Raw genomic sequence first — 17,148 nt, 5'->3', positions numbered from 1 at the left:
CCCAGTGCCCCTAGCGAGGACTTTTTCAAACATACAAGAGAGAAGCAAAGCAGAAGGAGGCTCGTTACTCATTTTACTCAGGTGTATAAAATGGATGAGAGCTGGTGTTACCGGCATGTTAATGAAAGCAACTGGCATTGTGAATAGTTGCTACGTGCCAGGTACTCTTCAAAGCACTTTATACATATCGACCCACTTCATCCTTGCAGACATATCATCAGGTGAATCTGTTATATCACCCACTGTACAGGGTGTATATACCCACTGTATATACCCAGGTTATATCCCCACTGTATGGAAAGGGAAATTAAGGCACAGAGACACTTGCTCCAAGCCATCCAGCTAATGAATGGCAGAGCTGGGAGTCCAGCTCTGAACATGGTACTGTCCAGTGCTTCTAGTGCAACCCAGAAAAGGCCTGTGCTTTCTGGAACAGCCTGTAACCTGGGAAAGTGAATGGAAGACTTGGGAAAGACTCCGTTTCTACTCTCTGCTCTTTCAGGGACAAAATGAGCCCAGCAGGCACACATCCTTACGTGTGCTTCTTCGTGCAGGCAGTCAGGACCCGAGCCGCCCTTCCCTCACTGGAAGGCCATGGGGTGTTCCTGCAGGAGACTAAGTGCGGTTACGGGGACCTTCAGGGATGAGACGAGGGTCTTTGTGAAGGTATTTATCTAATCCTGTGACAATCCTGCACTCTAATAAAAAAGGAAGATAGAATCTCCATCCTTACCAAAATTTCATGAAATTGCTTTAAAGCAAAGTTCTGGTTTTGTTTGATTCTTGTATAGGTCACACATTTTGCTTTTTTCACAAGTTACCTTGTATTAGCTCATAGTATTCGACAGATTTAGGTTCTGTGGATCAACTCACTGTTCAGAACGCACATGCAAAAGGAGAAAAGTAAGGTCACATAAATGTTAACCCTGTGAAATAGGTCGCCTTTGTCAAACGCCCAGGGGGCACGCAGCGTGGTTCGGGTGGTCTCTGTCTCATGGGTTATACCAAACTTCCTTGCCTCCCAAAGAGGAAGGCCAAACTACTTTCAACTCTCACAACTCAGTGTGGGAAATTTAGGTGATTTCAGATCACTGAAGCCATTCAGTGGATACTAATTGGAATTAGTTGTTTTGTCAACAACAGTCATAGTTATTGATATGACTATTATTATTGTTTATAGAGTTTTACAAATCATATATAGTCAAGAGCCAAATTTGGAAGAAATCACCATTACCTAAAGACTGAATTGGTAACGTTCACAATTAGAAAACGAAACCGTTAGGTCTTCAAAGAGGAATCTGCCTTTCTGGACACTTAAAAATATTTAATAGAGTGGCTGAACCAAACAGGATAATCATGGACACTGGCTCCCGATGGCCTTGGTTTCTAGGGAGAAGAGTCTAATTCGCAATCAGTGAACATTCCAGGGGAGCTGGGACATATTTCCTTCTGTAACACACAGAAATACTATTATGTTTTGAATCCTGCTTCGGAGGGGTAAGGAATATATAGATTAATGCGACATTTTTTCAATTGGAGTTTCCAGTAGCTGATTCAGCTGGAAGGTAATTTATGCTAACAACTTCCAAGATTTTAAAGCGACTTTTTCTTAACACACGAAAACCTTTTCATTTCGGTGTATGTTCCTAAGTCCAGAATGGGTAAGGAAATCCTCTGCCAGAGACCAGGGATACAACTGACTCTGTCTAAAACGGAAGGGGAAGAAAAGAAATTACATCCCAGAGGTCTGGAGAAGGGGAAGAAAGGAACTCAGTGGATGGCTTTTAAACCGTGTCCTACAACACAGTTCTTGGTTTTACATACCATTTGCCTCTAGAAAAGTTTATCGTAATTTTAATAGGGCCACATCATTTGGGGACTTTAATGTGACACACAGTTGACAGCGGAATGCAGCGGTTTTAGTGGACTGTGATGGAAAAAGGGGAAAGTACACCAGATTGAGCGCAAAAGCTCATGTTCTCGTCCCAGCACTGCCATGACCTAGCTGTGTGATATAAAGCAAGTCTCTTAGTGCAGGCGTCACTTTTCTCATTCATTAAACTAGATTACTTGTGCTAGTTATACTAGATGATCCCTTATTAGCTTTTTTGGCATTAACGGTCAATAAAGTTGGGTAAATTCTCCACGGCCAGTGGCTCTCCAATTTATTCTTTACTGTGATCCACAACGAGAAGTACCTTTTCTATTATGACCCAGTTCACATACATGTATAGATTTATATATAAAGGTCTTACACACACACGCACACGGATATATAGTATGATATATGTGTTATACGTGTAACCACATACACATGTATAGGAAATGAAACTGAAAGTTTCATCAAAGAATACCCTTGTCCCCTCAGATGCATCTTGATATTTGTATTCTATTTCATGAAGAAAGAGATGGTCAATTTCCACTAACTTGACTTCATGACCCAGGATGACAATCACCATGACTAGGCACAGTCCTGCACTGTGTGGAACAGCCTCAAGGCGAATGCAAGGTGACCGCATAGGCTAGTGGTGAGAATGCTGACCACTGAAAGGAAAATATAAAAACAGTGTAGATACCAGTCCACATATTGAAGGAATGTATTCTAATTTTAGTAAAAAAAGTTGTGACACACTAAATAAAAACAACCACTAGGTACAAGTACTCTCCCATCAGTGAACTTTCCCATTTTTTTAAGTAATTAAAAAAAAATTTTTTTAATGTTTATTTTTGAGAGGGTGGGGGAGGGGCAGAGAGAGGGAGACACAGAATCTGAAGCAGGCTCCAGGCTCTGAGCTGTCAGCACAGAGCCCGACGCGGGGCTCGAACTCACAGACTGTGAGATCATGACCTGAGCCGAAGTTGGACGCTTAACCGACTGAGCCACCCCAGGCACCCCTTAGGTATTTTTTTTTAAGTTTACTTATTTACTTCTTTTGAGAGAGAGCAAGTACATGCGGGGGAGGGCTGAGAGAGAGAGAGAGAGAGAGAGAGAGTCAGAGAGAGAGAGAGATTGAGAGAGGACCCCAAGCAGGCTCCACACTAACAGCGCAGAGCCCGATGTGGAGCTCAAACTCACGAACCGTGAGATCATGACCTGAGCCGAAAACAAGAGTGTGACGCTTAACCGACTGAGCCACCCAGAGCGCCCTGAACTTTCTTGTTTTTAAGTGATGCATAATTGAACTTTCGGTTTTCAATCTTTTTTTTCCCCAATTATTTATTTTTTTATTTGAGAGAGAGAGAGAAAAAGAGAGCGAGCTCAAGCAGGGGAGAGGGGCAGAGGGAAGAGTGAGAGAGAATCCCAAGCAGGCTCCCCACTGTCAGCAAGGAGCCCAGCACGGGGCTCAATCTCAACAACAGCGAGATCATGACCTGAGCTGAATCAAGGCAGCTTAACTGACTGAGCCACCCAAACACCCCTTCATTCTTTTATAGACAAAACTTCTTGAAACTTTCTCTCACCTGTTAGACTGGTTAACTCTTAAATCAAAGGAAACCTAGTGCTTTGGTCAATGAATCATCTTCCATTTATAAACAATTCCTTTTAGCGTTTTCCATAGCTTTTGCTAGAGTATTTTAAAAGAGCCCTTGTTTCTTATATATTAACTTTTAAAAGCACTGTTAATAATAATACAATAATATAATGCTTCCCTTCTATTTTCGGAACCTATTTTGAGGGAAGATACCATAAGAAGATTCCAGTCCTTGTGTCTTTTACCCTGTCTTCACATCCTAGATCACCCTCTGTTGGAGTTTTTGAGTTCACGTCTTGGCATGCCAGAGTATCCTTGGGATTTCTGTCACGATGCTCATGAATCTAGGGTACCAGGTGACACCTGTAGGTCCCATCACACCATAAGCCGATGATGAGAAAACTGGGTCTCATTTCCCAAGCAGCGTTCCCCTTTTGGCTTTAATCGCTCACACTTTCCCATACAAGCAACCCCCACAGGTATTAAGGGTATTTTCAGTGGTTCGACTGCCTAGGGAATATTTCATTTAGGTGAGAAAAATCTCAAAATGTCTTCTTTTTTAGAAGGTTACATGCAAAATAACCCCTTGTAAGGTAACACTTCTAAACACAAGATGATCATGGTGTGCATATTTTTAAAAACAGGATATAATGTCCATTTATTAGTTTAAAATCTGTACATAATACAAAAATAACTGATTGATATAAAGATTACACTGCATCTCTTGTACTTCTTTCGCCCGATAACTACTTACACAGATTTACAACAAATTATAAACAACTGAAATTATGAAAGGGTTAAATCTCAGATTTCGATTTCTATTGATTGTTACAATGTTATTTAACGCTATCCTCCCCTAATGGCAAGTAAGTACAGGACTGGAGAATACCGGGCCGCTCCAGAAGCTGGATCACTGGGATGGACACCATCCTCTGTGTTCCATCCATCTTGTGAAACTTTCTCAACCTTATCAACTCAACTTTTCTAACATCATCACAGTACCTATGTTATTGAAAATTAACCCCAACCATTCATGCTTTGGATCTGCACAAAAGATCCAGATAACTCCACGTATAGGTCAGTAATTGTAGGCTTCCTGTTTATAGTTTTAGCACCTCTACCCATCTCTCCCCCTGACGTTTTTCTTTTTGCAATAGGACATAAGCTAACCCTCCCAGTACATATAATTTCCACCAGATATACATTACATTGTTGAAGAGCAATCAGAATTTTTTTCAGAAAAATCCCTTTCTCAAGATATATTCCTATTAGTTTGCTTTCCTATATCCAGGTAAGCACATTGTGTTATTCCTGAGGCTTTTTTTTTTTTTATACCATCCTATGCTGATCCAAATCAAACAGACCTTTAGAGGGTACTGACAATGACGTCTTCATTAAATATGATCGCTGCTAAAGCTTTAGCTCCGTGTTTGCTCTGTAATGCTGTGCCAAGATATGGCCTTTAGATGTTCCCAGAATCCCTGGAAACGTGACTTATTTGTTTGTGAGCACAAGCTTTAGAGTGATTTTTGCAGCCACAACAAAATATGAGGATGAATCTTTCACTGGGCTGGAAATTTTGTCTTTACCCAACCATTGGGCTTGGAGCCACTTAGAAGAAGAGGACTACTCTACATTGGTGCAACTGTAAAACATACCAGCATTAAAACAGAGCAAAAGGATTTGCTCTAACAGCGAATTTTCATTTCTTCTGAATATTAAAAGTATTAACATTTCTAAATTCCAATGGCTATTGGTGGGAACTGTAAGGAAGGCCTCACATTGTAACTTTCAAAATACAAATTTAAAAAGCCGGTCTTCATATCCTAGCCTGATGACTTAAAGAAATCAGCAGGGTATCAAAAAATAACCCTAACACTCAAAATGGGCTTTGTTTAGGTATCATAAAGGCTAAGTCAACATAGTGGTTCTACCCTAGGAAGATGGCCAGAGATAACATTTCACAATTTCTACTAGAAGATCTCAAGAAAGCATACTAGTAATTGATGTCCTTCCAGTTTGGCTTTATTTTGAGTAATAGGACAAAAGCACTTTAAAAAAAAAAAAAATGAGACCTCTGAAGAAAGCAAAGGAAAGAGGAAAGTCGAAAGTAAGAACCAAGCACAGCTCCCATCAGTGGGAGTGCGGCTGGGGGGGCTTTGTCAGAGGGCTCGGAGCCACAGTCCCCTTCCCTGCTTGCCTCCCGTGTGCGCCAGCCTCCGCGCCAGGCAGGAGGGCACTGCATCGCGGGGAGAGGCAGACAGTTTTGTCGGCTCCCACTTGCTCTTCAGGCCAAAGTCCGGGCAGAAGTTGGCCTTATGGGGTTCCTGTCGCCCTGCCAACCCGTGGCACTCCAGGGACATTGCTAGGAGAATCCTGGCCAAATCCTGCATGAGAAGTCACCTCCTTCACATTGTCTTCCATGTCGGGGGGTTAGACAAAAGAGACCCCTTCTGTCAGGTTTTATGGTGTTTGTGCACCAGCCGGGGAAAAGTATGAGAGAGAAAAAGAAAGCAACTTGTTTAACCTCGCACAAGAGAAAGGAGAGAATTCTTCAAAATAGTTGATCTGGGAATGAAGCCCAACCTCCCCAAATCTCAGTTCAGTTTGCTATTTTTTCATTTACTGTTGGTTTTTAACAATTTAAATAATTATCACCCTATCTACTTGGGGCCATCATATCATTGCTTTCTCAAAGAGAGAGTGGTCCAAAGCCATTGTTGCCCAAGTACCGTCCAGAATAAATCCATGCACCATTTGACAACAGTCAGCACACAAAGCATATTCAGACGTATATATGTAGCACCACAGTACAGACACAAATAAGCCCATCTTCTCGAAGAGACTTTTATTTGCCGTTCTTAAGGCCATGAACAGGAAATACTACTTTGAATGAGGTTCTTCTGACGCCACGTGTATATAGATGCCCAAATGCATTTTCACATCCACCTGTATAGAGATGTTCAGAAACAAACACGATCATCTCACACATGCACGCGATCTCTTTGCTGAACCAATAAAAACAATGCACGTCCAGGAAATGTTTATTCGAATTTTACTGTACCTTTCGTAAGCAAAGTGGAAACCATAATCTCACATGATTTCTTTCAAATGGATAAACTTAGACAATTTATCAATGCCTCCTTAAATTTTTACACCACACTGAACTCCAACAGGTTTTTGTTTTAAGGTAAACCAGGTTTTCGGTTCTTCCCCGTGGAGAAGTTACTTTCAAGTCAGTGAAAGTTCTTGGCCCATGATTAAAAGTCTTTGCCAATTAGCACTCAACAACTCCAATTCATTTTTTTCTGGTTCAAGATGAGTAGGAGCCTAATAAGGCTGTGATAAAAGGGCAAAAGGCACTGAGAGCCAAAAGCGGATTAATGAGCTCCTCCGTTTATTTGTCTTCCTAACAGCTGAACTGTTACAACTATTGACACTCTTCAAAAGGTTCCGCTCTGAACCCTGTCCAGGCACTGCAGGCTCCAATGGACATCTTCAAATCCAGAGAATGGAGGGGCAAGAGCTTCCCCTGTGTGATGCCAAAACCAACAAAGCCCCATGGATCAGGTAATGAAACTTCAGCTTTTCCCCCTTTGAGATTTATTTACTGGCAGCTGACAAGGGGCAAATTCAGCTCGAATTGTGCAGTCAAGGCCCTGTCAAGCTTTGAGAGGCACCCTTGTCTTGAAGCACCTTCATGACTGGCATTTCACTCAAAAGCCCTCGGCGCTGGTCCTTAACAGCTTATGACATCACAAAGGACACTCCAGACAGATGCCTACATGGCATCCTGCAGCATTTTAAAAGAGAATTAGTGGTTTTAATTATGGTCGTAGTATGAAAGGGAACCATGCAAGCTCCACAGGAGACCTTTGATCAGACCCTTTTGCTAGTACAATGCCACGGAACTGTGACTATTCCTGGTAAGGGGCCTTTTCTTGCTGAATGACTCACCAGTGATCTTTGAATGCAGACAAGCTTCTAGCCCTCCCTCTTCATTAGTGAGCATTTCTATACAGGGGCCTATATAGCGCTTGGAGTCTAGGAGCTATACAATTGGGGGGAAAAGAATCCCTACAGATTCTGGCCTCTACTTAGGAAGTGCTGAAGGACTCGGAGTGACTTTATTCATTAAAACAGGTTGCTATTAATTAACTGTCATAATAAAATAAAGAACTATTATTTGCATTTCTTACTATGTTCTCTTTAGTAATATGTATAAAAGATGCTTGTAACAGAAATGAATTTATTGAACAACTTCCCCCATCCCCCCCACCGCCCCCCAATCCCCGCCTTTTTTTTTTTTTTTTTTTTTTGCATTTTGGCCGCAGGAGCTTACTAATTATTGGGCCCGGATTTATGAATCCAAATAGAAGTAAAACATAAATATAAAATTAAGCAAGGAACTACAAGATTCTTTTTATTTGCCACTTTATGCAACTGAGAGAAAGCAAACAACAGCTTAGCTTTATTTTTTAATGATTTCAGAGAATCATCAAAGACAATAAAACCCCAACTTTTTTCAAAATATCACTGGGTTGGTGTTTAGCTTGAAGTGTGAGATTATGTAATAACCAGAGCTACTCAAAAAAAAAAAAAAAAGTATTTTAACTTGAAGAAGAGCAAGATTCACTCTTAAAAAAAAATCGCTTTTTGGGAAACAGAAAATGTGTCTTTGGTCTGGTATGAATGTTTCAAGAATTTAACCTCAGAACGGATCCCAGTAAAAGGGCCCTTAAAAAGATCCACAATCGATATTTAAAGTATATGAAAATAACCCATTCTCTTCTAGCATCCAATCAAGCACAGTCATTAGGTGAAAGACGGAGGAAGTAGGAAGGTTTTTCTGAAAGATTCTCACTGAAATGCTAATTTGGTAACACTGGATAAACAGAATTTGCATAGGGAGCACATGGCAGTAAGGAGCACAGTGTACTGAACAGTATACTGCCTCTGAACAGTATACTGCCCTACCACGTTGCTGATATCTGGGAGCTGACTCGGTCTTCGAGTTTTGTGTACAATTTCTTTTCTTGGAGGAAAAACTTTTGGACTTGGGAATTTTGGAAGCGGGAGGATGAGCAGGTTTTTCACATTCTGCTGCCTCAGACATTTTTCTTATTCCTCAGACTCTGCAGTTCTTTTCTCAGGTGCTTTAGAGCAACTAAAATATCAGGCAGCTGTGGATCATTCCTTGCTTTCTGAGTGTAGAGACGGAAATGTCTGATGGTTTCCGATAACAAGACTTCAGGGTCTGAGTCTCCTGCCCGAAGGCGTAACATCCGCTCACAGGCGATGGCATAGTTCTTGTGCCAGTTCACCGGGTGCTCCTTTCGTAAATAGACAATCTCCTTATAGAGCTGAAAAACGGCAAAAATGTTGGTATTCCATTGTTATCCCTTGACTTTTTTTTTCAAAAACCAGAAAACACAGAGGAATTAATAACACAAGGAAAAAAAAATCCAGGCGGACGATAGTCAAAATCTAATCATTGCTAGGCCATGCAGAAAATGCAAGAATGTTACTGTAATTATGACAGTGGCAGGAGGCAAATGTACTTCATCTAAAACTGCTTCTGGGGTTTTCGGATGTGCAGAGGGAACCTAAGACACACGGTGTCAGGACATAATGCTCTTCCTCCAGAAAGATGTTCTGGGAAAGGGATTTAGTTCTAATTCATGGAAAGCTATTTACTCAACAGGCAGAAAGGTTGAAACTCTAAATTTAGCTGTTAGAGGAAAAAAAATAGCTTTCTTTAGAAAACTGCATGGAAAAAGAACTTGAAGGAATTTAAATTTTGACCCTCATTTTCACATAGATTTCTCTCTACATTAAAAACAACAGTAATAACAATAGCAACAATAAAACAGCTCAAACAAATCCGTCATCGAATAGGCTGGGCGTAACAGAATTTAAGAGATGTCCTCACGGCGAGATGCTCTTTGGAGCACCCTATAATTATAATTTTAATAGTTAACACTTTGCCCACAGGAATCAGGAATTTTGTTTTTCCAACATCAGAGATAGCATTAATCGGACAGAGCTGGAATCTTTGGTATTGAGTTTTCCAGGGAGAAACATCAAAATTCAACAAATGAAAGACACAAATCTGCACAACGGAATATTAGACTTGCTTATTGGGAAATTTCACAGCCTTCCTGAGGACTGTCAGATTGGACTCGGATGTACAGGAACTTGAGGTCAGCAGCAGACTCAACGCGCAGAACAAGCAATGATGCTTTTCTACAGGCACAAGGGCTTTTGCAGTTAGAACTGTATTCATCACATCATTCAGCTGAAAGGAACCCAACAGGTTATCTACTGGCCCGACTTCTACTCCAGGGCAGATAAATGCATATGTCATCTTGGTATTTACTAACCTTTAGTCTCCAAGCTGGCCTTTTTTTTTTTTTTTAAGTTTATTATTTTGAGAGGGAGAGAGAGTGAGAGTGAGGGAGGGGCAGAGAGAGGGAGAGAGAGAAGCCTAAAGTCTCCGTGCCGTCAGTGCAAAGCCTGGCTCATAGCTCAAACTCACCAACCGTGAGGTTATGACCTGAGCTGGTATCAAGTCAGATGCTTAACGGACTGAGCCACCCAGATGCCCCCAAGCTGGCTTTTAAAGCAGTTGGCCCATGCGCTTCTTTCACTCCATAACAAAGGAAACAGTCACCTCGCACTTGCATGTACGTGGAAACTGTGACGCTATCTTCCACTCTTCCATTCTCTTGGTCAGTTATCCAATGTTTCCCTGTCTTTCCTCAGGTTTTTTTTTTTTTTTTTTTTTTTTCTCTGTCTGCTGCTTCTTTTTCCAAGCCTTGCTGCCAGGCACAAAGCAGGCACCCAGGAACTGTTCAGAAAACGGTTCGGCTTTCAGAATCCCACCTGGGTTCTGGAGTTCAACACAGAGGCCAGCCCTTCAGTGAGCATTTCCCCAACGGCTCAAGAGGATGAGAGGCTCGCTCATGACCTCCCTGTTACAGTCATTAGATAACAGAATGAACATACCACCCGTCTCTCGAACGCTTTGTTACCGACGCATCATCAACTTCTACCAGGTGGCCCGTTAAGCCACGTGTGCTGCATCTTAAGAAGCCGGTCATTTCTCATCACATGGAATTACGTTTCCTCCTCTATGTGAATGTTACCGTGACATTAGTCTTAGCAGACTGTATTCTATTTAGTGGGGACACCAACTTATCGAATGCATTCCTAAAGCTAATGGGGATAGTCCCTGCTCCCCCACTACACCTGAACTTAATGTCTCCTGAACTGAAAGTTCTGCATCAGCTATTGAGTGGAATACTATAAATCATGACAAAAATGTCTTACACCTAACAAGAACGTTCTTGAAATACCGGTACTGGGGGGGGTGGGTTTGTGTTGACCCATCAAGTATTTGACTTCATTTGTCTTGCAAACAAAGTCACATATCTGGAGGCATATGCAAAGAAGACACCCACGGACTTGTGTCCACTGGAAAGAGTAAAGCTTCCAGGTCCAAAGGGACAATGAATCCGTGAATTAGCTTCAGTGGCGCCCTAGCAACGGTGGCCATGGAACAGGTCACTGATGAGAATATGAAGTATCAGTAAGTCTCAGGGATTTCTCCCAACTAAATACTATTTGTTTTTCAAGGAATCACAGGGTATGAGAGATGAACAGGATATGACATGACCAGGGCGTGAGAGATAATTAATAAAGCTTAAAGCCCACTTCTATTTTTAGAAAAAATCGAGGCCTGGAATGCTTAACTGACTTACGGTTGACAATTAGTGGTGGAGTAGGCCTTGAACCTGGATCTTCCAAACGCCAGACAGAACTCCAGCTTGCTGCCTCCTACAATCGATCCCTTGCTGTCCTCGAGTGGGCACCTCGGAGGGTTCTGCCTTTGTCCCTATCGACTGTCCTTCCTCGCCCACTCTCCCACTACCCTGCCCACAGTCTGTCTGGCTAGCTCGTCTGAGCTTTCAAGATGACACTCCAGTGACATCTCCGAAGACTTCCCCCTCCTTCCTCACCACCCCTCGCCAGGGGGGTGTACTCACGTACAGTGTGCTGTTCCCACAGCACCTCTGCAAGACTGAATGTAACCGAGGACTCTACCTTCTGTCTCCCTCTCTAGCCTGCTACCTCTTTGGTAGCAGGGACAATACTTGGCCATCTCCAACACAATATTTGGCACAGACTGGGCGATCAATAAGCGCTCTGTGAGTAAATGAATAAATGAACAATGAACCCACGATCACAAAATTTAGGAGTAAAATGAGTCCTACGGATTGGACGCTGTGTGATTTTGACTTAGCTCTAAACCACTGCCCTGGTGAGTAGACCCACAGCACCTAGAGGCTGCAGAAACACCTCAGGTGCTCACGTATATGGCTCCCGGGCTCTGGTCTCACTGGCCCATGCCAGGACATCTGTTTCCTACATAGTAGGCTCCAAGATGATCTCTGAAGGTGTCTGAGGAACCCAGGGCTATAAGTCACAGAAAAGAAGGGGCTCATTAAAACGGAGCAACAGCAAGCCTGTGCTCCACCCTCTCTTTTCCCGTCAGTGAGGACCGCCTGCACAAGAGTCTGTGTGTGGCCGGGCCATCTGAAGGTTGGGCTGGCTTCAGTCAGAAGACAGGGCCACAGTCAGAAGACAGAGCCTCTTGCCAAGACCCTTTATCTTTCTCATGAAATCCCACCCAGCCAGTAACCTATCCTTTCGAGTGCAGCCAGGGTCATGACTTTTGTCTAGAGGGCAAACCTGTCAGAACTTGTCTGGTGGTGACTGTTTCCTGTTCCAATGGCTTCCTATTAGTTTTCTCTGCTGTTGTAACAAATCAGCACAGACATAATGGCTTAAGACAGTATACATTTATTATCTTACCCTTCTGGAGGTCAAAATGCATAAAATCGAGGATTTTGTAAAAGCAGCAGCGCTGTGTTCTTCGAGGAGGCTCTAGAATCTGTTTCTTTGCCCTTGGTGGCTTGCAGAGGCTGCCTGCACTCCCTACCTTGTGGCCCCTTCCTCCCATCTTCCAGGCCAGCCACGTAGTGTCTTCGAATCTTTTCCTCTGACCTCTGCTTGCATCATCACGTCTCCTTCTCTCTGACCCTCCTGCCTCCTTCTTAAAAGGGCCATGTGATTATGCTGGGTCCACCTGGATAATCCAGGATAATCTCCCCACCTCAAGATCCTTAACTTAATCACATGAGCAAAGTCCCCTTTGTCACATAAGGCCGTATATTCACAGGTTTCAGAGATTAAGACATGGACATCATTTGCCAACCACACCGTTTACTTTAGACATTATTTGTGATGTACGAGTAGTTTTCCATTTACACTGCTTTATAAAAGCCAAATAAAACTAGAAACAAAAAAGTAAAAACTCTACTGGGATACACACTCCCTCCGTTCTAATCCCCACCACCTTCCTCCCAAATATATTTATATATATAAAAATGGAACTTACGTTATATGCGTGAGTGTAGAGTTGAGCCTTCACATTTGGAGGTACGTTTGCTGTTTCTGCCAGGTTAAAGATGAAGAACGGGGTTTTCATCCTGGGAGTGCGGGGGTGGGTGGGAATCTTCATTAAAACCATGATGTCAAATTTCACACGTACAGCTACATCGACCAGATTTTTCCACTGATAAGGAACACACCAAACCCTTTACTGCATGGTTTGTACCTCTCCCATATTCACAGAAGTTTATTCTGAACCAACAGCAACTCCTTCTTTCCCCACTGCCAACACGCTGCATCCGCACTGCTTGCCAAAGCTTTTAGAAAAAAAGCTTAAATTCATCATCGCTATTATACATCATTTCATTCTTCCTCCAGATGCACATTACTGTCATGCAGGAGCAGCCAGGAAGGGGGAGACTTGCTGAGTTTGTCAGCACACCCCTGAAGGGACCCATCGCCACGGCTCAGGCCACGTGTGACTAGTTCTTCAAAGGTAGCTGGACTCTTTGACTACATGCACTCATCCAAACTGTATTCAGCACGCCAGTTAAATCAATACCTGCCTGAATAATGACTTGCTTCCTTCTTTTAGGTGATTTCTCCCCCAGCTTTCCTACATTCAGTCACAGTAAAGCGTTGTACAAACATACGGTGCGGTGCATCTTTGATCAGTTCTTCAAAGCAAGTATTTGTCCCTATAGCTAAGCTGATAACTTGAATTATGCTGTTTTCTGGCTTTTCAAAAAACACTATTGCATAAACCACAGTACATCTATTTTTGTAATTGCTATTTTGGAGCGGTATTTCTGGACACTTTTTTTAAAAGCTCTTTAAACTTATGTAAATCCTTTATATCATAACTCAATCCTCGGTGTGGAGCACAGTCCCGGGCTCAGATTGGGCACCCTTCCTTTGCTGAAGGAAGTACTTCCTACGTACTTGGTATCACCCTCTGTATACCATTTAGGACTTTCATATTAATATCCAGGCCAAAGTCTGTTAGCGTTAGAGATTTTTGAATGTTTCAAAATAATGGCAGTCAACAGCATCACCACAACGTGTTCCATACAGGCACAACAGGAAAGTATAGCATCTAGGACGCTGATATTCAAATCTGCTCCCTTAGACTGTGAGCCCCTCGAGGGCAGGAAATGTGTTGTATTCATATGTGTAGCTTCCAAGCCTGGCATGGTGTCTGGCGTCTGGGAAGTATTCAGCAGGTGCTTAATTAAATTAGCACATTCCACATGGATCCAGGGCAGTATTAACTGACTCTCAACAATTACACTCGCTTTGGTTTACTCGAGGCGGAGAGCACCGGAGCACAGTGCTGTGCCTGAGTCAGGGAGATGTGAGTTTCATACTCCCATCACTTGCAGCAATCTGGCATTGGCCAGTAACCTCTCTACCTCCAGTGTGTTTCTTTTATAAGATGGGGATAAAAGTAACTTCTTCATAGGTTGTCGTGAGGATGAAATGGGATAATTAATGTACAATGATTAGCACAACGCCTCAAACAAAAGGACTGCTCATAAATGTTATTTTTATCATACCACTGACCCCCTACCCTACTGGCTGCTTCCCCACCATATGAAAAACAGACCACAAACACGTAAGTGTAGGATAGTCACCTTGCTTGCCACATCTCTTCGTTGGCCACAGATTCCCAAGAAGATGGGTCAAACCTGCAGTTACAAGAAAGCAGTGAGAGTTTTCTGCAAGCTACATTTATTGCTACAGGCAGGTATGGAATCCTTGTTTTATAATCTTACAAGGCAATAAAATAGGTTGGATCTTGAAGTACTGATAGGGATGGAAATAATAAACTTATCCTAGAAAAGTCTGATCCTTAGGAATTTGAAATTTTGGTAAATGTATTCTTAATCTGCATAATGAGCCCCGGTGCCTCATGGGAGCAAACGAAGGATTAGTGGGAAGAGGCTGGAGGCATCTGAGGAACCAGCTGTTCCCAAGAACTGCACGATGGGCAACAGGGCAGGGGCGAGGCCTCGGTCACTCTATGGACACAGCTAAGAGCCAAATAGCTGTGAAGCTAGGGGATAAGCTTGAGAGAGGGGACTCCTGGCTTTGATAAAAATCACTGCTGGAGCCAGGACGCTGCTCAAAGAACAATGGCTAAACCATCTGCTGGATTTTGACTTCTCTTAATTAAATTTCTTATTATGTGTCTATTTTGATGGAATGGAAATAACGAGTGGTGTCCTGTATTTGTACTATGGTCACTGTTTGCAGAAAAGGTTATTTTCTTTCTTTTTTTTAAAGTAAGCTCTATGCCTAAGGTGGGGCCCGAACGCACAACCCCAAGATCAAGAACAGCACACTCTACTGATTGAGCCAGCCAGGTGCCCAGAATAGATTATTTTCTAACTCACAATGGTCATGGAGTGCTTTTTTTTTAATATACATATGTAAGTTTATTTATTTATTTTGAGAGAGAGTGAGCAAGTAAGAGCGGGGGGAAGGTCAGAGAGGGGGAGAGGGAGAGACTCCCATGCAGGCTCCCCATTGTCAGCATGAAGCCCACCATGGGGCTCGAACTCATGAACCATGAGATCATGACCTGAGCTGAAATCAAGAGTTGGACACTTAAATGACTGAGCCACCCAGGCGCCCCTATGGAGTGCTTTGATATAAACCTACTTATCATCTCTGGTTGGTGCACTGTGGACTGTTTGCACATATTGATTCAAAAAACCTTTGTAGCATTTTTCATATGATCTCGCCTGTCCTTGAATTATAAGCAATAATTTTTTTTTAATGTTTATTTAGTTTTGAGACAGAGAGAGACAGAGCATGAACGGGGGAGGGTCAGAGAGAGAGGGAGACACAGAATCCAAAGCAGGCTCCAGGCTTTGAGCTGTCAGCACAGAGCCCGACGCGGGGCTCGAACTCACAGACCGTGAGATCATGACCTGAGCTGAAGTCGGACGCTTAACTGACTGAGCCACCCAGGCGCCCCTATAAGCAATAATTATCTAATCTTTAAGTAATTCATAACTTAAGAAATAGGCAAGAGAAGCACATTTCTAGAGATGGTGACTCAATTTCCATATGGGTGAGAGTCAGCTCTATACAGATGCTTCAAGGAAGACTGATCACACCCACAAACAGCATAACCAGGATTAATGACAAACAACATAACCAGGATAATGACTTTTTCCTAATGAGTAGGAAAAAGTTACTCAAGGGCCAGTCTCCCCTATAGACAAGTTATGTGCTACTCCTGAAGAGAAGAAAATATGGCAAGTTCATGCACATAAAACTCTCACGGGAAACAGAGTACCTTCTAAAGCTCTACTGCAGTTGATGGATCTCTTCCACCTTTAGGGTGCGAGACAGAGGATGGTGGACAATATGGCGTCACAAGAGCTGGAAGCGGAAGGTGCAGGGCACCAACCTGTTGTGGTGCCCACTCAACCGCAGCCCCCCCTTCCCCTCCCATCTCCCTACTGTTCTTCAAACATGAGAACAAGAAATACATGTTCTCTGTTACAATTCATGTGGGCAGTAAATAATACTAATAACTAATTAAAAAAAAATCAAAACTATTCATAGGCATCTCAAAATTTAGTTTTTTAAGCACACAAAACTGCCATACTCTGATGAAAAACAGAACTGCTGTTCCTACCTTCCATATTCTTCGGTCCAGTTATAGATATTTCTTGTGAGTTTAATCCATTCCTCAGGGTTGAATACAATCTCTGAAGGAACTAATTTGTCACAAGAACCCCAAGGCCAAAGTGAATAGTTCTTTTTCCAGGTTGGGTCACCTTCATGAATTCCTATGCAAACAAATGTTTTTTTCCTATTGAAAACAGAAAAGAAAATATTTTTAACTCAAAGTTCTAAATGTTAATAAATACAACTCATAAAGGGTCATTTTTGACTCCTTGAACCTTGGTTAGCAATAAACAATTGGTAAACCTTTCGGTTTATTTAAATCTTTCCCAAATAGACCGTTTAGAATTTATATTAGTGCAAAAAAAGCTGTTTGGGGAGAGCTGGGAAGAAGTTAACAGACATAAATAATAAAACCTACCTGCTCAAAACATAAGAAATCATTTGGGGACAAGCATTATTATAATGAAAGAAAGCTTCTGTGGTCCTGTTTCACATGTAAACTTAAATATTATTTGACACCTTTCTTTTTTCATTTTACAGGTGGAAATATAAGTCTTCATTTGTTTCCCTGCTT

General features: G+C 42.3%; 1 protein-coding gene and 1 long non-coding RNA gene across 7 annotated transcripts in view; one reads left to right on the top strand and one right to left on the bottom strand.

The window, feature by feature from the left end:
- Positions 1-1,313: 1,313 nt before the first annotated feature.
- TMEM260 (transmembrane protein 260) overlaps positions 1,314-17,148 on the bottom strand; it is a 72,946-nt gene continuing 57,111 nt past the window's right edge. The window contains exons 13-16 of one of the 6 annotated variants that reach the window (XM_042943334.1): positions 16,582-16,758; positions 14,564-14,617; positions 12,937-13,027; positions 1,314-2,544 (exon numbers count right to left, since the gene is read on the bottom strand). In XM_042943334.1, the coding sequence (XP_042799268.1) occupies positions 2,494-2,544; positions 12,937-13,027; positions 14,564-14,617; positions 16,582-16,758 (373 nt within the window). In that variant the 3' untranslated portion in view covers positions 1,314-2,493. Of the gene's footprint in view, positions 2,545-5,476; positions 5,927-6,304; positions 6,423-7,871; positions 8,837-10,019; positions 12,592-12,936; positions 13,028-14,563; positions 14,618-16,581; positions 16,759-17,148 lie in introns of those variants that run through there. The other 5 variants (XM_042943335.1, XM_042943333.1, XM_042943332.1 and 2 more) reach the window with 5 other exon arrangements.
- On the top strand, positions 7,236-14,539 carry LOC122222747. Its single transcript, XR_006203841.1, has 3 exons — positions 7,236-7,399; positions 13,308-13,425; positions 13,525-14,539. It is a non-coding gene; the product is annotated as an uncharacterized LOC122222747 (long non-coding RNA).

The sequence above is a fragment of the Panthera leo genome, chromosome B3 (assembly GCF_018350215.1).
Source record: "Panthera leo isolate Ple1 chromosome B3, P.leo_Ple1_pat1.1, whole genome shotgun sequence".
Classification (NCBI taxonomy): domain Eukaryota; kingdom Metazoa; phylum Chordata; class Mammalia; order Carnivora; family Felidae; genus Panthera; species Panthera leo.
The sequence above is the reverse complement of the archived record's forward strand: the minus strand, read 5'-3'. Positions and strand labels throughout refer to the sequence as shown.